Source organism: Pseudophryne corroboree, chromosome 4 (genome assembly GCF_028390025.1).
Source record: "Pseudophryne corroboree isolate aPseCor3 chromosome 4, aPseCor3.hap2, whole genome shotgun sequence".
Taxonomy (NCBI): domain Eukaryota; kingdom Metazoa; phylum Chordata; class Amphibia; order Anura; family Myobatrachidae; genus Pseudophryne; species Pseudophryne corroboree.
The window spans coordinates 510,354,679-510,376,508 of NC_086447.1; the positions used below are offsets into that span (position 1 = coordinate 510,354,679).

At 45.9% G+C, this 21,830-nt stretch overlaps 1 protein-coding gene, 1 non-coding gene and 1 pseudogene across 3 annotated transcripts in view; all 3 read left to right on the top strand.

Moving 5' to 3' along the window:
- The window catches only part of NUS1 (NUS1 dehydrodolichyl diphosphate synthase subunit), a 51,757-nt gene that overhangs the window by 18,748 nt on the left and 11,179 nt on the right, over positions 1-21,830 (top strand). Inside the window, exons 3-4 of one of the 2 annotated variants that reach the window (XM_063917215.1) lie at positions 12,807-12,959; positions 13,808-13,907. In XM_063917215.1, the coding sequence (XP_063773285.1) occupies positions 12,807-12,959; positions 13,808-13,907 (253 nt within the window). The remainder of the gene's footprint in view (positions 1-12,806; positions 12,960-13,807; positions 13,908-21,830) is intronic. The other variant, XM_063917216.1, reaches the window with a different exon arrangement.
- Positions 79-184, top strand: LOC134913575 (U5 spliceosomal RNA; annotated as a pseudogene).
- Positions 1,788-1,904, top strand: LOC134913415 (U5 spliceosomal RNA). Its single transcript, XR_010177179.1, has one exon. It is a non-coding gene; the product is annotated as a U5 spliceosomal RNA (small nuclear RNA).

Here is a 21,830-nt window from a genome sequence, read left to right on the forward strand (position 1 = left end):
GCCACCAGAGGCGTAGGGGGGTTAGTAGGAATTTGGTTCGGGTTTCATAGGCCATGTGAACTGCTTTTCACATAAAGATTACTCTGTTTTCTTCACAGCGAATAAATCTTTAGTTTTACTAAAGATTTCCGTAGAGAGAATCAACCTTGAGTTTAATATTATTATGCTGTTCACCAATACAATATATATATATGACATGATAACGTCATAAGGCGTGCAATGGCTGTCCGTGGCCTATTGGGGTGTCTGTCTGCATAGCGAGTAAGGCTCTAGTACAGACCAAAAAAAATACCATTGGCATCGGAGTCTCGGAAGTTATTCCGCCAGCTCTAACAAAAGACAGTTTTCCAGAGGAATTCCCTTTGGGTACCACAGTGCTTATTTAACTGGTCTTATAATGTAATGCACGATTCTATGTCAAATCTCACACCGATAACCACGAGTGAGAAGGGTTCATTAGACCAGCACTCAGTGCAGGGTTGTTGCGAACATACATTGCTAAATTACAGGGAGTCAATGTCTCCATTGTTCCACTTAGTAGACTTTGACCACTATTTAATCGTTTACAATATGACGCCATCCGACATTGGTAAATGCGTCTGTGTCAAACATAAAGACCCATGAAACATTTGGGTCACTAGACATTACGGTTAAAAGAAGCTACAGAGTATATCTGTAAAGCTTCTAACGACGTTTCATCGTCGCCAGTTCAGCACGACAAGGCCACAGCTTGTTGGTCCTACATTTGATATTCAGCCGTTAATCGAAACGGAATTCTTGTGCCGGCATTTAATCCCTTTAGACTTCAGTTTCAAGGCGGTGATACAAACACTCACGCCTTGTAACGACAGGTCGCTACGGTCTGCAAGCCAGTAGTTGATGACCTCTTTTCCAATTGTGGGAGCGCGTCTTTACATGTTACCTTTGCGGGGTTTCCAGACTTCAACAGGGTCATGACTGCCTCTGTCGAACGGATTGGCAGGTAGCCATTTGGTCTCTACTGGGTTTCAGCTGTCTTTATAATACAGGCAGAGTCAGGGTGGCTTATTCCCCTCTGGTTGGGGTAACCAATCCATACAGCTCCGTCGCAGTTGCAATCAACAAATCACTTACTGCAGTTTGAAAATGGATTTGCTGCGGGTAGTATGGGCATATTGGAGCCACAAAATACTGGCATTTGCAATGCGTATATACCCATTCCGGTTTGTTCATCACAGGTTTTAGCGTTTGCAATTCGCCACAACCATTAACCATTTCATGTCTACCGTTGCTTATCGCTTTGGGTGTTTACCAAAAGTGATGTTGGGATGATAGCTCATCTCACATACGAACTCTGTCTCAACAAAGTTCCTCTAAACTTGCGCTACTAAGGTATACTGCGGTAGCAGAGCAAGTTCGAAAACAATCGCATCTAATTCCGTCTAAACGATGTCAATGCCTAGGTAAGATGATAAATACGGTAAATCAAAGACTTTTACCTACTACACCAGCAATAACAAATGTACGTCTAGTAATTAGTGCAAAACACGCACACTAGCGGTACATTGGTGTATTCACCTATTACGAATAACGATGTGTTTTCAATTTAGTTCGCCACCCTTCACTCGCGTTTCCCACAGAGGGAAAAGGGTGCATATACTCTGGACGACAGTCGCAGAGGGTCAGGATTTGTAGTTAAAATTAGCAACAAAGGTTCTAAAACACGACAGATTGCTGTCGATAAATGTCCTAGAACTCTGGGCATTTTACAATGCAATACATAATTCGCTTTCAGTCTGACCAGGTATATACTCTGGTTTCTCTTCAGAACGAATAAATCTTTCGCCTTTTACTAAAGATTTCGGTGGAGAGGAACAACCATGAGTTTCATGTAAATTTTTGATGCATGTCCCACGCTGGCCTTAAGCAGTCAAACAAGGCAACGGCAGTTGCATACACAACAACCAGTGAGAACCAAGTAGCCGCATGGCAATGCGGCAGGTAACTCAGATCCTCAATGACTCAGAACACCATTATGTGAAAATGTCAAGAGATCATTATGTGAGTGGACATCTGTTAGACAGAGGATCTCACCCGTCAGGATTTGGATCCTGAAAACTGGACATTAAATCTAGAGGTGTTTCATATGTGAGTCCACAGAAGGGGGTTACCCTCAAGTATACATGATGGCATCTCGCCACAATTACGAAAGTTCAGTATGTGTACAAAACAGATCACAAGGGCAGTGGCGGTGGAGTCTCTCACATTCATGTGGTCATTCAGCATCGTGTATCTGGCTCCACCATTTTCCGCTGCTCTCTCCGTTGTCAAAACGGATCATAAGACAGTTTGTCACAGTCATACTGGTGGTATCTCATGGGTTTCGGAGAAGTTGCTTCTCGAATTTTCAAGGAATACTTGCACACGATCTTGGCCCGCTCATAATACGTCCAACCTGTTACATCAGGGAACGTTAGTTTACCCATAGTTCCCTAGGTACCTATTATCTAGGTACCGCAGCTGCGGTTGACGGGGTGAGGGTTCAGACCGCCCTCTTAAGAAATTGAGCATTACAGTATCGGTTATACTAACCATGTTACGAAATAGTAAGCCGTTTAAGGCAGCTCATTTTTACAAAATTTCGTGTGCTTACATAGGTTGTAAACCTCGGAAGTTCCAACATCATCCTTCAAGTAACCCGTATTCTGTTAAACGGGGTGGGATGGAAAACTGCGTTGATCTGCACGAAGAGTGCAGGTATCTGTGTGGTAAACTTATTTTCAAAGACGTTTGCTTCTATTTGCGTCTGTACACATCTTTCTACAAGGTGTCATCAAAGTTCACACTCTATTTATCCCACCTACAGCGCCAGGCGACTTGAAGTTGGGTTCAGATTTCTTACAGTTTCATATTGTGAACCCTTTCAACAAATGGGAATTAAGTTTCTCACTTTGGAAAACAATTTTTTCTTCTAGCCTTGGCTTCGGCAAGGGTTTGTTTTCATATTTGGGTGCCTTGTATTCCAAGCCACCGTATTTCAGTTTTCTCATGACAAAGCAGATCTTCGGACGAATCACGCTTTCGTATTCTTCACATCAATGTACCAATAGGGGTTCCTGTGTGGACAGCACATTCTAGAACTGAATGTGGTACACGCATTACGCGTTTATATATGTGCCGAACGTCAACAGTACGTGTTATGAATACGTTGTTTGTTCTCTATGATACTGCCAACTGGGGTTAGCCAGTTTCTCAGCAGACATTATCGAGTTGGGTAATAATGATGACTACAAGTCAGGCTTACCTTAAGGCTAGGTTACAATCGCCTACGTCAGTAATAACTCATCCCACAGGTTCTGTGGGAATGTCAGACCCAGTGGGTCGTGGAGTGTCTAAAACGCGGCTATATAGCCTTCATGTGCACCATGTTTGTGCACGTTTACACGTTATAAATGGTGGCGCCATCAGCATCTAGCCTTGGGCTGCCTACTGTTACAAGTATCAAACAGCTCTCCCGCCCACGAGGGAAGCTTTGGTACGTCCCAAGAGTACTCCAGTGACCCCTAGTGGATGAAAAAGAAAATAGGATTTTGGTACTTACCAGGTAAATCCTTTTCTTTGAATCCATAGGGGGCACTGGACGCCCACCCAGAGCAGTTTACCTGGGTTGTTTTAAGCTCAAGAGAGCTTAGGGTAACAAGTTTTACTTGATTGATATTAAGCTCAGAGGAGCTTATGGTAACACATTTTCACCGATTGGTTCAAATTATAAAGTTCTATCGGTTATGGTGTCAACTGTTTAGTTGACAGTAAGGTTATGGGTCAACATTGTTGTTGTCCGTTATGTTATAGGTATTCTCCATTGTCAACCTCTCTATATCGTTCCTGTTCGCTCAGTAAAAAACACTGAGACAGTACACTGAGGTACTCGGGGATATGGAGGGGTGGGAGGGTCCTAAATTTGAATATTCAGTGCCTTTGTTCGGCTCCGCCCGTCCATATCCCAAGAGTACTCCAGTGCCCCCTATGGATTCAAAGAAAAGGATTTACCTGGTAAGTACCAAAATCCTATTTTTCATTGCTTCTGGCTCTAAACATAACTTTATAAACCTGGAAAAACTAAAATAATTTTGGTTACTTATACATGCTGATGTGTGTAGAGCCAGCAGCTAGAGTACAGGTGAAACTCAGAAAATTAGAATATCGTGCAAAAGTTCATTTATTTCAGTAATCCATCTTAAAAGGTGAAACTATTTTATATTCTATAGACTCATTACATGCAAAGTGAGATATTTCAAGCATTTATTTGTTATAATTTTGATGATTGTGGCTTACAGCTTAAGATAACCCCAAATCCCGAATCACAGAAAATTAGAATATTACATAAAATCAATACAAAAAGGATTTTAAATACAGGTATGTCGGCCCTCTGAAAAGTATAATCATGTATATGTACTCAGTACTTGGTTTGGGCCCCTTTTGCATGAATTACTGCCTCAATGCAGCGTGGCATGGATTCTATCAGCCTGTGGCACTGCTGAGGTGTTATGGAAGACCAGGATGCTTCAACAGCGGCCTTCAGCTCTTCTGCATTGTTCGGTGTCATGTGTCTCATCTTTCTCTTGGCAATGACCCATAGATTCTCTATGGGGTTCAGGTCAGGCGAGTTTGCTGGCCAATCCAGCACAGTAATCCCACGGTCATTGAACCAGGTTTTGGTACTTTTGGCAGTGTGGGCAGGTGCCAAGTCCTGCTGGAAAATGAAGTCGGCATCTCCATAAAGCTTGTCTGCTGAAGGAAGCATGAAGTCCTCTAAAATGTCCTGGTAGAGACTGCGTTGACTCTGGACTTAATAAAGCACAGTGGACCAGCACCAGCAGATGACATGGCTCCTCAAATCAACCCAGACTCTGGAGACTTCACACTGGACTTCACTCATCTTTGATTGTGTGCCCCTCCATTCTTCCTCCATACTCTGGGACCTTGGTTTCCAAATGAGATGCAACATTTGCTCTCATCAGAAAAGGACTTTGAACCACTGAGCAACAGACCAGTTCTTATGTTCTTTAGCCCAGGTAAGACGCTTCTGATGTTTGTTGTTCAGGAACGGCTTGACAAGAGGAATACGACATTTGAAGCCCATGTCCAGGATCAGTCTTAGAGAGCCACCACACAATCTCCAGCCTCGGTCCACTCTTCACACTCGGTCACACTCGCTCCCCCACACTTTTGAATTGCCTTTTTCTGACAATCCTCTCCAGGCTGCGGTCATCCAGGCTGCTTGTGCACCTTTTTCTTCCACGCTTTTCCTTCCACTTAAATTTCTATTAATATGCTTTAATACAGCACTTTAAGAACATCCAACTTCTTTTGCAATTTCCTTTTGAGGATTTCCCTCCTTGTTGAGGGTGTCAATGATGGTTTTCTGCAGAACTGTCAGGTCAGCAGTCTTACCCATGAATGTGAATTGTACTGAACCAGATTGAGAGACCATTTAAAGCAGGGATGGGGAACCTTCGGGCCTCCAGCTGTTGTTGAACTACACATCCCAGCATGCCATGCAATAGTTTTAGCATGGCCAAATAGGAAAACTGTAGCAAGGCATGCTGGTATGTGTAGTTCAACAACAGCTGGAGGGTCAAAGATTCCCCACCCCTGATTTAAAGGCTGAGGAACCCTTTGCAGGTGGTTTGGATTAATTAGCTGATTAGGGTGTGACACTTTGAGCCTACAATTTTGAACCTTTTCACAATATATTCTAATTTTCTCTTACGTCCCAGAGGATGCTGGGGACTCCAAAAGGACCATGGGGTATAGACGGGATCCGCAGGAGCTTGGGCACACTTAAAAGACTTAATCTGGGTGTGAACTGGCTCCTCCCTCTATGCCCCTCCTCCAGACCCCAGTTAGACTTTGTGCCCAGGAGTGACTGGATGCACACTAGGGAAGCTCTCCTGAGTTTCTCTAGAAAAGACTTTTGTTAGTTTTTTTTTATTTTCAGGGAGACCTGCTGGCTACAGGCTCCCTGCAGCGTGGGAGTGAGGGGAGAGGAGCAGACCTACTTCTTCTTAGTTAAGGGCTCTGCTTCTCGGCTACTGGACATCATTAGCTCCAGAGGGTTCGATCACTTGGTTCGCCTAGCTGCTTGTTCCCGGAGCCTCGCCGTCACCCCCTCACAGAAGCCAGAAGAAAGAAGTCTGGTGAGTATGAGTAGATCAGAAGACTTCAGGACGGCCGAAGACTTCAGTAACGGAAGGTACAGCATAGCGGTAACGCTGTGCTCCATGCTCCCACACACATCACCAACGGTATTTACTGGGTGCAGGGCGCTGGGGGGGGTGCGCCCTGGGCAGCATGTTACTGGAGTTTTGGGGCTGGCAGAGAGCTTTCCAGAAACCCCCGCCGGCATTTTTCAGTTTTAAATTTGGCGGGCCGAAGCGCGCCGGGAAGGGGGCGGAGCTTCGTCCCGCGGCTCACAGGCGCCATCTTCTCAAACACGCGGCTGAAGTCTCGCTGCCGGGACCTCCACATTCCTCTCACAAGTAACGGGGAGATATTCAGAAGGGGGGGGCCGCAGTGTGGTGCTTATTATCATTACTAAGCAGCGCTGGGTACATATATCTTTTCTTGGGATATATGGGTGCTGGGGTGTGAGCTGGCATACTCCCTCTGTGTCCTCTATCTGGGCTTCATTGTGGGCCTGTGTCGGTACTACGTGTCGGCATGTCTGAGGCTGAATGTTATTCACCAGAGGAGGTTATTGGGGAGCGGATGCGGCGCTAGATTTGGGACTGTCGACGCAGCCGACACCTGATTTACTCGCATTGCTCAGTACGATAAATTCGAATGTTGCTTCTTTATCAAAGAGGTTGGATAAGTCTGAGTCACAGACGCAGGTGTGGAAAAAGTCCATGGAAGAGGCTTTGTCTCGGGTTCAGCGGCCATTTACTCAGGTGGTAGATACTGATACCGACACGGACTCTGATTCTGAGGTCGATTTCACTGAGGCTGCTTTACATGCACGGTTAGTTAAGAGTATTCAGTACATGATTGTGGCTATAAAAGATGTTTGTTCATTTCTGATGAACCTGAGGTACAGGAAACAAGGATTTGCTTGTTCAAGGGGAAAAAACCTGATGTGAAGTTCCCCCCCCTCTCATGAAATAAATACTCTTTTTGTGAAAAGGCTTGGGAGTCGCCGGATAAGAGGTGGAAGATTCCCAAGAGAATTTACATGGCGTATCCTTTCCCGTCTGATGACAGGGGAAAATGGGAGGCGTCTCCAAATGTTGACAAAGCTCTATCTCGTTTGTCTAAGAAAGTGGCACTTCCGTCCCCTGACATGGCAGCTCTCAAGGATCCGGTGGATCGTAAGCTGGAGACGTCTTTGAAGTCCATTTTCGCTAATTCGGGTGCATTGCTCAGACCTGCTGTGGCGTCGGTATGGGTGAGTAGTGCTATTGCTAAATGGGTTGAGAATTTAGCTAATGATATGGATACCCTTGATTAAGATAATGTCCTTTTGACTCTCGGTTATATCAAGGACGCTGCAGATCACCTGAAGGATGCGGCGAGGGACGTCTGTCTCTTGGGTTCAAGAACCAATGCCATGTCGATATCAGCCAGGAGGGCGTTGTGGATCCATCAATGGAACGATGATGCAGACTCCAAGAGGGCTATGGGAATCGTTACCCTTCAAAGGTACTGTCTTGTTTGGGGACGGCTTGGCTGACCTTGTCTCGACTGCGGGTAAGTCCTCTTTTCTTCCTTATGTACCCACACAACAGAAAAAGGCACCACATCAGCAAATGCAGTCCTTTCGTCACAATAAATACAGGCGTGGAAAAGGATCGTCCTTCCTCGCTTCAAAGGGTAGAGGAAGGGGAAGGAAACTTCCTGCAGGCTCAGGCGCCCAGGACCAAAAGTCCTCCCCTGCTGCTACAAAGTCCACCTCATGACGCTGGTGCTTCCCTGGGGGAGTCCGGACTGGTAAGGGGCCGTCTACGAATATTCAGTCAGGTCTGGATTCAATCAGACCTGGATCCTTGGGTCCTAGATATTGTGTCTCAGGGATACAAACTGGAGTTTCAGGAGATACCCCCTCACCGGTTCTTCATTTCGGCATTACCAGTAGCTCTTCCGGACAGGGAGGTGGTGCTAGCAGCGATTCAAAAATTGTGTCTACAGAGGGTCATTGTTCCCGTTCCCTCGTCCCAGCGGGGGGAGGGGTGCCTCTTTGTTGTGCCGAAACCGGACGGTTCAGTCAGACCAATTCTAAATCTAAAATCCCTCAATCCATACTTGAAAGTTTTCAAGTTCAAGATGGAATCCCTTCGAGCGGTAATTGCCAGCCTGGAAGGGGGGGATTTTATGGCGTTAGTCGACATAAAGGATGCCTAGTGTTCACTCAAGGAGTGAAAAGGGGCAGGGTGCCGGACTCCGGGGGCACATGTGCCCGCGCCCGAAACGGGGGCGTGGCCACGCCTACGGCATTTTAGGGGCGGGGCGGCCCACAGACGCTACTATGTGGCCGGCGACGTCACTGTTGGGGGCGTGCCCAGCACCTCCGTCGGTGCTGGGCTTCCCCCCAGCCCTCTCCCAATGCGTGAATGGATGCCGCGCGCATGCGCACGGCATCTATACACGCCGGGAGGGCAGGAAGCGGGCGGCTGTTCTAGCAGGGCGCCGCAAAAGGGGCAGGGCGGGTTTTGCCTGCTAAAAAAACGGGCAGGGCGCGGCGCCCTGCTAAAACAGCCTAGAGTGAACACTAGATGCCTACTTACATGTCCCGATATATCCTTCGCATCAGGCCTTCCTCAGGTTTGCGATACAGGATTCTCATTACCAATTTCAGACGTTGCCATTTGGGCTCTCCACGGCTCCGAGGATTTTCACCAAAGTCATGGCGGAAATGATGGTTCTCCTTCGCAAACAAGGGGTTACAATTATCCCGTACTTGGACGATCTCCTGATAAAGGCGAGGTCCAAGGAACGGTTGCTGAGAAGTGTAGATTTGTCACTGTCGGTTCTGCGACAGCACGGTTGGGTACTCAATTTGACAAAATCTCAGTTGATTCTGACCACTCGGCTGCCTTTTCTGGGCATGATTCTGGATACGGATTTACAGAAAGTATTTCTTCCAGAAGAAAAGGCTCTGGAACTGCAGGCGATGGTCGGGGAACTTCTGAGGCCGACGAGTGTGTCAATCCATCACTGTACTCGGGTTCTGGGGAAGATGGTTTGCGGCGTACGAAGCCATTCCATTTGGCAGGTTTCATGCCTGGGTGTTTCAGTGGGACTTGCTGAGCAAATGGTCCGGGTCTCACCTGCACATGCACCGGAAGATAAGTCTATCTCCCAGAGCCAGAATTTCTCTCCTGTGGTGGCTACAAGATCATCACCTCCTAGGGGTCGCCGGTTCGGTATCCAGGATTGGGTGCTTCTAACAGATGCAAGTCTCCGGGGCTGGGGCGCAGTCACCCAAGGAAGAAACTTCCAGGGGAAATGGTCGCTCCAGGAAGCCTGTCTCCACATAAATGTTAAGAGCCATTTACAACGGCCTGCTGCAAGCAAGAAGCCTTCTTCAGGGTCGACCTGTCCTGGTACAGTCAGACAACATCACAGCGGTGGCGCATATAAACCGTCAAGGCGGAACAAGGAGCAGAGCGGCAATGGCGGAGGCCACAAGAATCCTTCGCTGGGCGGAACAACACGTGAGCGCCCTGTCAGCAGTCTTCCTACCGGGAGTGGACAACTGGGAAGCAGATTTCCTCAGCAGACACGATCTCCATCCGGGAGAGTGGGCTCTTCACCAAGTGGTATTTGCAGAGATGACAAAACGTTGGGGAATTCCGTTGATCGACATGATGGCGTCTCGTCTCAACAAGAAGCTCCCGAGGTATTGTTCCAGGTCAACGGACCCCCAAGCCAGTGCAGTGGACGCCCTGGTGTCTCCGTGGGTTTTCCAGTCGGTGTATGTGTTCCCTCCACTTCCTCTCATTCCAAAGGTACTGGGGATCATTCGACGAGCAAGGGTTCAGGCGATTCTCGTCGTTCCAGATTGGCCAAGAAGGGCCTGGTACCCGGATCTTCAGGAATCACTGGTGGAAGATCCTTGGCCGCTTCCTCTTAGAGAGGACCTGTTGTTGCAGGGTCCATGCGTGTTTCCAGACTTACCGCGGCTGCGTTTGACGGCATGGAAGTTGAGCGCCAGATCTTAGCTCGTAAGGGTATTCCCAGGGAGGTCATTCCAACTCTCATTAAGGCTAGGAACGAGGTTACGGCGAAGCATTATCACCGTATTTGCAGAAAGTATGTTTCCTGGTGTGAGTCTAAAATGGCTCCTGCGGAAGATTTTCACTTGGGTCGCTTTCTCCACTTTTTACAGGCGGGAGTAGATGCAGGCCTGAAATTGGGTTCCATCAAAGTGCAGATTTCGGCTTTGTCTATTTTCTTTCAAAAAGAGTTAGCTGTCCTCCCAGAGGTTCAGACTTTTGTGAAAGGAGTAATGCATATCAATCCTCCGTTTGTGCCTCCTGTAGCTCCATGGGACCTTGATGTAGTCTTACGGTTTCTCATGTCTTCCTGGTTTGAACCTTTGCATAAGGTTGAGTTGAAATTTCTCACTTGGAAGGTAGTTATGCTATTGGCACTGGCGTCTGCCAGGCGGGTGTCAGAGTTGGCGGCCTTATCTCATAAGAGCCCGTACTTGATTTTTCATTCGGATAGGGCGGAATTGAGGACTCGTCAACGATTTCTGCCGAAGGTGGTTTCTTCATTTCACATTAACCAACCTATTGTGGTCCCGGTGGCTACGGAAGCTGTGGCGATTCCAAAATCTCTGGATGTTGTAAGAGCGTTGAAGATCTACGTCACTAGGACAGCTGTTGCTAGGAAAACTGAGGCGCTGTTTGTCTTGTATGCTTCCAACAAAATTGGTCATCCTGCTTCAGAACAGACTATTGCACGCTGGATTTGTAGTACGATTCAGCAGGCTCATTCTTCGGCCGGACTACCGGTGCCGAAATCAGTAAAAGCCCATTCTACCAGGAAAGTGGGCTCATCTTGGGCGGCTGCCCGAGGCGTCTCAGTGTTACAGCTTTGCCGAGCAGCTACTTAATCGGGTTCAAACACTTTTGCTAAGTTATATAAGTTTGATACCCTGGCCGATGAGGACCTTGCGTTTGCTCAGTTGGTGCTGCAGAGTCGTCCGCACTCTCCCGCCCGTTCTGGAGCTTTGGTATAATCCCCATGGTCCTTTTGGAGTCCCCAGCATCCTCTAGGACGTAAGAGAAAATAGGATTTTGGTACTTACCGGTAAATCCTTTTCTCCTAGTCCGTAGAGCAGGCTTTTTCAACCAGTGTGCCGTGGCACACTAGTGTGCCACGACCAGTTGCAAGGTGTGCCACGGAGCCAGATACACTTCCTGCACCTTCAGAGTGAACTGTTGGCCCGGGCTCTTCTTAGAGGATCAGTCGTGCTCCAGCCGTGACCTATGCCTTGAAGACGTGGCGGTGTGATATCATAGGTCACAGCTGCCGCATCTCGCACCCAGCCAGCCCACCCACCTGCATACATATCTTCCAGTTGCCGCCTACATCCACAGCTTTCCTTGCCTACCCATGCCCACACCTGCCCGACTGCCCACTGCTCAGTATTCGCAGCACTCCACTATGAACAACCCCTGCCACTGAGGGACAAGGAGGAGGACAGCTGACTGGTAGGGGCTAATATTTGTTATTTTATTTCTCCTGTGGGGAGCAATAGGATTTATGTGGGAGCAATGTAATAGTTTTTTCTGTGTAGACCAATGTATGTGTGGATTTTTTTTTTTTTTTAACTGTGAGGGCCAATGTGTGGATTTTATTTTCCTGTGGGGAACTGATGGTGTGCCTTGGCAATTTTAAAATATTGTTCGGTGTGCCGCGAGTAAAAAAAGGTTGAAAATCACTGCCTCAGAGGATGCTGGGCGCCCGTCCCAGTGCGGACTATTACTTGCAGTGTTTTCTTGCTGGTTAAATTAGTTTATACACGGGTTGTGTATTTCTAGTTTCAGCTTGTTGCTGGTGTTAATTCATACTGTTATCTGGTTTAAAGTTATACCGTACAACCGGAGTGTTTGTGGGGTGGGCTGGTATGTTTGTAGCCTTTAGTTTAAACAAAAATCTTTTCCTCTAAATGTCCGTCTCTCCTGGGCACAGTTCCTATAACTGGGGTCTGGAGGAGGGGCATAGAGGGAGGAGCCAGTTCACACCCAGTTTAAGTCTTTTAAGTGTGCCCAAGCTCCTGCGGATCCCGTCTATACCCATGGTCCTTTTGGAGTCCCCAGCATCCTCTACGGACTAGGAGAAAAGGATTTACCGGTAAGTACCAAAATCCTATTTTCTGAGACTTTGGATTTGGGGTTTTCTTAAACTATAAGCCACAATCATCAAAATTATAACAAATAAGGGCTTGAAACAACTCACTTTGCATGCAATGAGTCTATATAATATATTAGTTTCAACTTTTAAGTTGAATTACTGAAATTAACTTTTGCACAATATTCTAATTTTCTGAGTTTCCCCTGTAAGATATGTTTGGAGGCATTGTTTAAGATGCTACTCCTACGTCCTTGGAAGTGAAAGTGTTAAAGAGTTCAGCAAAGTTGCAGGTGTGCTTGAACAAGCCAATAAACTAGGGACATTTTAAGGTGTAAATCCCTTTACTCACTTTAAGTATTCAGTCCTGGTGGAATAGTTGTTGTGTCAAACAGGAGGCAGGACCTTGAGGCTCCTACACGATGTCAAATTATCTGTTATTAACCCTATGTTCTGTATATCTACAGATTTCCGCCATTTGTCTGTACTAAAGGTGCTATCGCCCGAAGATGGGAAGCCCAACATTGTGAAAGCTGCTCAAAGTTTTTGCCAGCTCGTGGCAGAGAAACAGAAGACGCCAACAGACCTGGATGTAGAATTCTTTGACAATCTATTAAGAAGTAATCTATTTAATTTGTACTTGTCTTTATTCACCATGTTTAAAGTAATACAAATTAATGTGTTAGAAAAAATTACTTGCATGCATTTTTGTTTCTGGTGGTCTGTAGAGCATGAAAACAAACTAGAGTTTCAGCATGCTGTTTTAAAGTGGCTTATTGTGACATTTGTTCTATTCACTAGACTAAAACAATAGTGCTTTCCATAGATAATTGCATACAATTCGTATGTTAGCTTGTAAAAATACTGCAAAAGCATTGGTAAAAATATTATATATATTTTTTTTTTTATTTCCATTTATTTTTTTCCAATTTTATATTCAGTTTAATCTGAAATTAGAAAAATGCGTTATGCAGGCATTTACCGCTCTCGGTACAAGAGTAGGCTTTAATATCGATAATGCATATCGACACCATTTTTTTCAAAGACAAGGCCACTGTATTCTTGCCAACACTTCCATTCCCTCAGTTCTGTGGTTCCCAACCTTAGGTGCTAGTACCCCATGGGTAACTCTCTGTGACTGTCAGGGGTACTTGTCAAATTTTCTGTTATTTTATGGCAGTTCATGAAGGTGATTAGACAGAGGAAAAGCAGTGTCTTAGCGATTTCTAGCCACATGTATCGCTGTACTGCTACTCTTAATATAATCATGGGTGTCCAGTATTGATAAATTTTAGTATAATTTCAACCAGATTCTGATATTTAAATTGAGGGAATAGTACTCTCTGTGGAGAACTCACGACAGTATAGATAATGTCATGCACATTCCATAAGGTACAGTGTCTTCATATGTCTTTATTGATACTTCATGGAATTTATGACCATAATCTATCATTCTTTTCTTTTGTAGGTACACAGAATTTCCCAGACCCTGATCTAATATTAAAATTTGGTCCTGTAAACAGCACATTAGGTTTTCTGCCATGGCACATACGACTTTCGGAAATAATGTAAGTGTATGCATCCTGTGTTGGAGTTCCTCTTTTTATTTGGGATGTGGTGTTATCCCTCCTTATTCTTGCTCCTTCTAAGGTTAAAATATCCTCTTGGGCCAGATTCAATTAGCTGCTCTAATTACCGCAGGCTAGTAGCAGTGCACGGGGCTAAAGCAAATGCAGCCAGCACGCTGCATTTAACACTGTGTTTTCTGTTTGCCCTCTCCTTAGGCTCACACAGTAATCTGTGGTAAGTAGGGCTTTCTCAACGCAGCCGCTGCAAATGCGTTCATTCATAGCTCTGGGCACTTAATCCGGAATATAAGAGTTAGTAGCGGCCGGCAAGAGGATTGTTATTGATTAGCTCCACTCGTTAAAGTCCAAGGTTACAGTCATGTTGTAAGCATTCCGGCAGAATACGGCTCTGAATCTATTTTTGAATTTCTGATACAATTTTAAGTAGACACTAGAAGAAAGGTAATGGTTTTTCTCTAACGTCCTAGTGGATGCTGGGGACTCCGTCAGGACCATGGGGAATAGCGGGCTCCGCAGGAGACGGGGCACATCTAAAAAAGCTTTTAGGTCACATGGTGTGTACTGGCTCCTCCCCCTATGACCCTCCTCCAAGCCTCAGTTAGGTTTTTGTGCCCGTCAGAGAAGGGTGCAATCTAGGTGGCTCTCTTAAAGAGCTGTTTAGAAAAGTTTTTTTTTTTTTAGGTTTCATTCAGTGATTCCTGCTGGCAACAGGATCACTGCAACGAGGGACTTAGGGGAGAGATCTCCAACTCACCTGCGTGCAGGATGGATTGGGATCTTAGGCTACTGGACACTGAGCTCCAGAGGGAGTCGGAACACAGGTCAGCCTGGGGTTCGTCCCGGAGCCGCGCCGCCGATCCCCCTTACAGACGCTGAAGAAGACGGCAGAACGGAGGTCCGGAAACAGGCGGCAGAAGACTTCACAGTCTTCATGAAGGTAGCGCACAGCACTGCAGCTGTGCGCCATTGTTGTCACACGGCTCACTGACCTAGTCACGGAGGGTGCAGGGCGCTGCTGGGGGCGCCCTGGGCAGCAATATAAGTACCTTATTGGCAAAATAAATACATCACATATAGCCATTAAGGCTATATGTATGTATTTTAACCCAGGCCAGTTCTTAAAAACCGGGAGAAAAAGCCCGCCGAAAAGGGGGCGGAGCTTATTCTCCTCAGCACACAGCGCCATTTTCCCTCACAGAAAGGCTGAGGGGAAGGCTCCCATGCTCTCCCCTGCACTGCACTACAGAAACAGGGTTAAAACAGAGAGGGGGGGCACTGATTGGGCGATATAAATATATATTAAATGCTATAAGGGAGGAACACTTTTATAAAGGTTGTCCCTGTATAATTATAGCATTTTGGTGTGTGCTGGCAAACTCTCCCTCTGTCTCCCCAAAGGGCTAGTGGGTCCTGTCCTCTATCAGAGCATTCCCTGTGTGGGTGCTGTATGTCGGTACGTGTGTGTCGACATGTATGAGGAAAATGTTGGTGAGGAGGCGGAGCAAATTGCCTGTAATGGTGATGTCACTCTCTAGGGAGTCGACACCGGAATGGATGGCTTACTTGTGGAAGTACGTGATCATGTCAACACGCTGCGAGCCGGTTGACGACATGAGACGACCGGCAAACAAATTAGTACCTGTCCAGGCGTCTCAGACACCGTCAGGGGCTTGTAAAAACGCCCATTTACCTCACGGACACTGACTCCAGTGTCGACGGTGAAGAAACAAACGTGTTTTCCTTTAGGGCCACACGTTACATGTTAAGGGCATGAAGGAGGTGTTACATATTTCTGATACTACAAGTACCACAAATAAGGGTATTTTGTAGGGTGTGAATAAACTACTTGTAGTTTTGCCTGAATCAGATAAATTAAATGAAGTGTGTGATGATACGTGGGGTTCCTCCGATAGAAAGTTATGGGCGGTATACCCTTTCCCGCCAGAAGTAAGGGCGAGTTGGGAAACACACCTTAGGGTGGATAAGGCGCTCACACGCTTATAAAACAAGTGGCGTTACCGTCTCCAGATACGGCCGCCCTCAAGGAGCCAGCTGATAGGAAGCTGAAAAATAGCCTAAGAAGTATATACACACATACTGGTGTTATACTACGACCAGCAATCGCCTCAGACTGGATGTGCAGCGCTGAGGGGGTATGGTCGGATTTCCTGACTGAAAATTTTGATACCCTTGACAGGGACAAGATTTTATTGTCTATAGAGCATTTTAAGGATGCATTTCTATATATGCGTGATGCGCAGAGGGATATTTGCATTCTGGCATCAAGAGTAAATGTGATGTCCATATCTGCCAGACGAAGACACGACAGTGGTCAGGTGAGGCAGATTCCAGACGGCACATGGAAGTATTGCCGTATAAAGGGGCGGTCCATCGGACCTGGTGGCCATGGCAACAGCTGAAAAATCCACCTTTTGTTCCCCGAGTCACATCTCAGCAGAAAAGGACACAGTCTTTTCAGTCTCAGTCCTTTCGTCCCCATACGGGCAGGCGGGCAAAGGCCAGTCATATCTGCCCAGGGGTAGAGGAACGGGAAGAAGACTGCAGCAAGCAGCCCATTCCCAGGAACAGAAGCCCTTCACAGCTTCTGCCAAGTCCGCAGCATGACGCTGGGGCAGTACAAGCGGACTCAGGTGTGGTAGGGGGTCATCTCAAGAGTTTCAGCACGCAGTGGGCTCACTCGCAAGGGGACTCCTGGATCCTACATGTAGTATCCCAGGTGTACATTGGAAATTCGAGACGTCTCCTCCTCACAAGTTCCGGAAGTCTGTTTTACCAACGTCTACCTCCGACAGGGAGGCAGTATTGAAAACAATTCACAGGCTGTATTCCCAGCAGGTGATAATCAAAGTACCCCTCCTACAACAAGGGAGGGGGTATTATTCCACACTATATTGTGGTACTGAAGCCAAACGGCTCGGTGAGATCTGAAATATTTGAACACTTACATACAAGCATTCAAATCAAGATGGAGTCACTCAGAGCAGTGATAGCGAACCAGGAAGAAGGGGACGAGATGGTGTCACTGGATATCAGGGACATTTACCTACATGTCCAAATTTGCCCTTCTCACCAAGGGTACTTCAGGTTCGTGGTACAGAACTGTCACTATCAGTTCAGACGCTGCCGTTTGGATTGTCCACGGCGCCCCGGGTCTTTACCAAGGTAATGGCCGAAATGATGATTCTTCTTAAAAGAAACTTGGACGCTTTCCTGATAAGGGCAAGGTCCAGAGAACAGTTGGAGGTCGGAGTAGCACTATCTTTAATAGTTCTACGACAGCACGAGTGGATTCTAAATATTCCAAAATCGTAGCTTTTCCGAGGACACGTCTACTGTTCCTAGGGATGATTCTGGACACAGTCCAGAAAAAGGTGTTTCTCCCAGAGGAGAAAGCCAGGGAGTTATCCGAGCTAATCGGGATCCTCCTAAAACCAGGAAAAGTGTCAGTGCATCATTGCACAAGAGTCCTGGTAAAAATGGTGGCTTATTACGAAGCAATTCCATTCGGCAGATTTCACGCAAGAACTCTTCAGTGGGATCTGCTGGACAAATGGTCCGGATCGCATCTTCAGATGCATCAGCGGATAACCCTATATCCAAGGACAAGGGTGTCTCTCCTGTGGTGATTACAGAGTGCTCATCTTCTAGAGGGCCACAGATTCAGCATTCAGGATTGGATGCTGGTGACCACGGAGGCCAGCCTGAGAGGCTGGGGAGCAGTCACACAGGGAAAAAAATTTCCAGGAAAGTGTGATCAAGTCTGGAGAATTCTCTCCACATAGATGGAGCTAAGAGCAAAATTATAAGGCTCTAAACTTAGCAAGACCTCTGCTTCAAGGTCAGCCGGTATTGATCCAGTGGGATAACATCACGGCAGTCGCCCACGTAAATGGAGGGCAGTGAAAAAACTGCAAGGATTTTTCGCTAGGCGGAAAATCATGTGATAGCACTGTCAGCAGTGTTCTCTCCGGGAGTGGACGACTGGGAAGCAGACTTCCTCAGCAGGCATGACCTCCACCTGGGAGAGTGGGAACTTCATAGGGAAGTTTTTCCGCATGATTGTGAGCCATTGGCAAAGACCAAAGGTGGAAATGATGGCGTCCCGCCCGAACAAAAAACGGGACAGGTATTGCGCCAGGTCATGAGACCTTCAGGCGATAGCTGTGGATGTCCTAGTAACACCGTGGGTGTAACAGTCGGTGTATGTGTTCCCTCCTCTGCTTCTCATAACCAAGGTATTGAGAATTATAAGACATAGAGGAGTATGAACTATACTCGTGACTCCGGATTGGCCAAGAGGGACTTGGTACCCGGAACTTCAAGAGATGCTCACAGAGGACTAAGGGCCTGGGGAGCTAAGAAGGGACTTGCTTCAGCAGGTACCATGTCTATTCCAAGACTTACCGCGGCTGCGTTTGACGGCATGGCGGTTGAATGCCGGATCCTGAAGGAAAAAGGCATTCCATAAGAGGTCATACCTACCCTGGTCAAAGCCAGGAAGGAGGTGACCGCACAACGTCATCACCACATGTGGTGAAAATATGTTGCGTGGGTGAGGCCAGGAAGGCCCCACGAAGAAAATTCAACTAGGTCGAATTCTACACTTCCTGAAAACAGGAGTGTTTTGAGCCTAAAATTGGGGTTCTTTAAGGTTTTAAGTTTCGGCCCTGTAGAATTTCTTCCGAAAAGAATTGACTTCAGTTCCTGAAGTCCAGATTGTCAAGGGAGTATTGCATATACACCCCTTTTTGTGCCTCTAGTGGCACCGTGGGATCTCAACATAGTGTTGGGATTCCTTAAAATCATATTGGTTTGAACCGCTCAAATCTGTGGATTTGAAATATATCACATGAAAAGTGAACATGCTGTTGACCAATATCTCACATGGACAGTGACCATGCTGTTGGTCCTGGCCTCGGCCAGGCGATTGTCAGAATGGGCGGCTTTGTCTTACAAAAGCCCATATTTAAATTTCCATTCGGACAGGGCAGAACTGGGACTCGTCTCCAGTTTTCTTCCTAAGGGGGTGTCAGGTTTTTCACCTGAAACAACCTATTATGGTGCCTGCGGCTTCTAGGGACTTGGAGGACTCCAGGTTAATAGACGTTGTCAGGACCCTAAAAATAAATAAATATATATATATATATATATATATATATATATATATATATATATATATATATATATATATATATATATATATATATATATATATAGTTTAGGACGGCTGGAGTCAGAAAGTCTGACTTGCTGTTTATATTGTATGCACCCAACAATATGGGTGCTCCTGCGTCTAAACAGACGATTGCACGTTGGATCTGTAGCACAATCCAACTTGCACATTCTGTGGCAGGCGTGCCACAGCCTAAATCTGTAAAGGCCCACTCCACTAGGAAAGTGGGCGCATCTTGGGCGGCTGCCCGAGGGGTCTCGGCATTACAACTTTGCCGAGCAGCTACGTGGTCAGGGGAGAACACGTTTGTAAAATTTTACAAATTTGATACTCTGGCTAAGGAGGACCTGGAGTTCTCTCATTCGGTGCTGCAGAGTCATCCGCACTCTCCCGCCCGTTTGGGAGCTTTGGTATAATCCCCATGGTCCTGACGGAGTCCCCAGCATCCACTAGGACGTTAGAGAAAATAAGAATTTACTTACCGATAATTCTATTTCTCGTAGTCCGTAGTGGATGCTGGGCGCCCATCCCAAGTGCGGATTGTCTGCAATGCTTGTACATAGTTATTGTTACAAAAATCGGGTTATTCTTGTTGTGAGCCATCTTTTCAGAGGCTACTTCGTTTTGTTATCATACTGTTAACTGGGTTCAGATCACAAGTGGTACGGTGTGATTGGTGTGGCTGGTATGAGTCTTACCCGGGATTCAAGATCCTTCCTTATTGTGTACGCTCGTCCGGGCACAGTACCTAACTGAGGCTTGGAGGAGGGTCATAGGGGGAGGAGCCAGTACACACCATGTGACCTAAAAGCTTTTTTAGATGTGCCCTGTCTCCTGCGGAGCCCGCTATTCCCCATGGTCCTGACGGAGTCCCCAGCATCCACTACGGACTACGAGAAATAGAATTATCGGTAAGTAAATTCTTATTTTTTTATTTTTTGTTTTTTCTTCTATAGTATTGCAATGGTTTCCAGCGAGATGTGGGCAAACATGATCAATGAGTAGTGAGGTTTCTTGGCGGTTTGTTGTAGCGAGTTTACATGTCATAAAAGAGAATAAAAATTAAATATTTTGTGTAGGAAAGATTACTGTATTTTCTTGCCGGTTTGTAAATGTAAGAACATCTCGGTTAATTGTAGTACACCACATGGCAACAAAAGTGACATCTCACCCATATGTGCTTAATTATGTATACATAGGTGCTCAAACCATGGTCATTGTTGGTTTCCCTTGAGATAATAGGAATTCCTTTTTATTTTAAATTTGTTTATATGCGATTTGTCAATAAATTGTTATTTTATACATAGAGCAAACCATCCCTATTATTACTATTAATTTGCTTAGCCAGCGTGGGTATTTACTCCTTTTTTACTACTTGGTTTCTGAGGAATTGACCTTCCTCCTACCTGCTGCTGTTGGTTGCGCACCTGCATATTTATTTATTGTACTTTGGTTTCCCTTTTGGCTGCTTTAACAGCCCCCACTCTTTATGGAATACTTTCCGCTAGATTTTAGAATTGATCTGCATCCGTTCAGCCACAAGAGCATTAGTAATGTTGGGCAGTTAGGCCTGTCAGCATTTCAATTCATCCCAAAGATGTTAACTGGTTTATCCACACCAGCCTCTGTAAATTATTCTTTGCTGCACCTTGCTTTTCTGCATGGGTACCCCCTCTCCAAACAGTTGCCACAAAGCTGGAAGTGCACAAATCCCTAGAACAGTGGTTCTCAACTCCAGTCCTCAAGAATCGCTGATGGGTCATGTTTTCTTGATTTTTCTTTAATCACTCACAGGTGAATGAATCTGTTTTGTTTGATTAGTAGCTATACCACTTGCTTTCACAGAGAGAAATCCTCAAAACATGGCCTGTCGGGGAAATCTTGAGTGTTGAGAAACACTGCCCTAGAATGTAATTGTGTGATGCAGGATTAATGTCTCCCATGGGCCAAAATTATTCCTCCATCAAATTTTATAGTGTTGTAGCAGTAAGTTTTTGGGTGGACAGGAAGCTAAATACTAGCATATGACAACTAGATTCTCCTGCCAGATTGTGAAGCACAATTTGTCTCTACAAAACGCTTTCCACTGCTCTAGAGTCCAGTATGTCTAGTACGCTATTCCAGCCAATCTTTGTCAGTGCACATAATGATCTGAGGCTTACGTGCAGCTGCATAACCATGAAAACCCAATCTATGAGTCTCTAGACCAGTGATTTTCAACCTTTTTAAACTCGTGGCACACTAAACAAGATTTCAAAATTGCCAAGGCACACCATCAGTTGTTTTAATAAAATATAATACATATAATAATAAATATCGTCATATATTTAATATATGTTTGATATTTGTTATTATTTCTCTTAAAATTAATAGAACTAAATAGGTTTTACTTACATAAGAATATCAGTGGGAAACCTGTGCTTGGTGATGTCTCATGATGTCTCTTGTCCGAGGACGGATGGTTGACAAGCATACCCTCAAGTCCTCCTCCAATGATTGAAGCCGTGACCTGTTCTTACACTTCATGGTGTTCATAGCAGAAAAGGCAGCCTCACACAGATACGATGTTGAGAAAGGAAGGAGTGCTTCAATCACCTTTTTTGTGACCATGGGGAATTCTTGTCGGAGAGACAACCAGAATGAGGCCATATCTGTTGATGAGTGCTTTAATTTCAGCCCTCTGTCATTCCTTATTTCTGCCAGCTCAT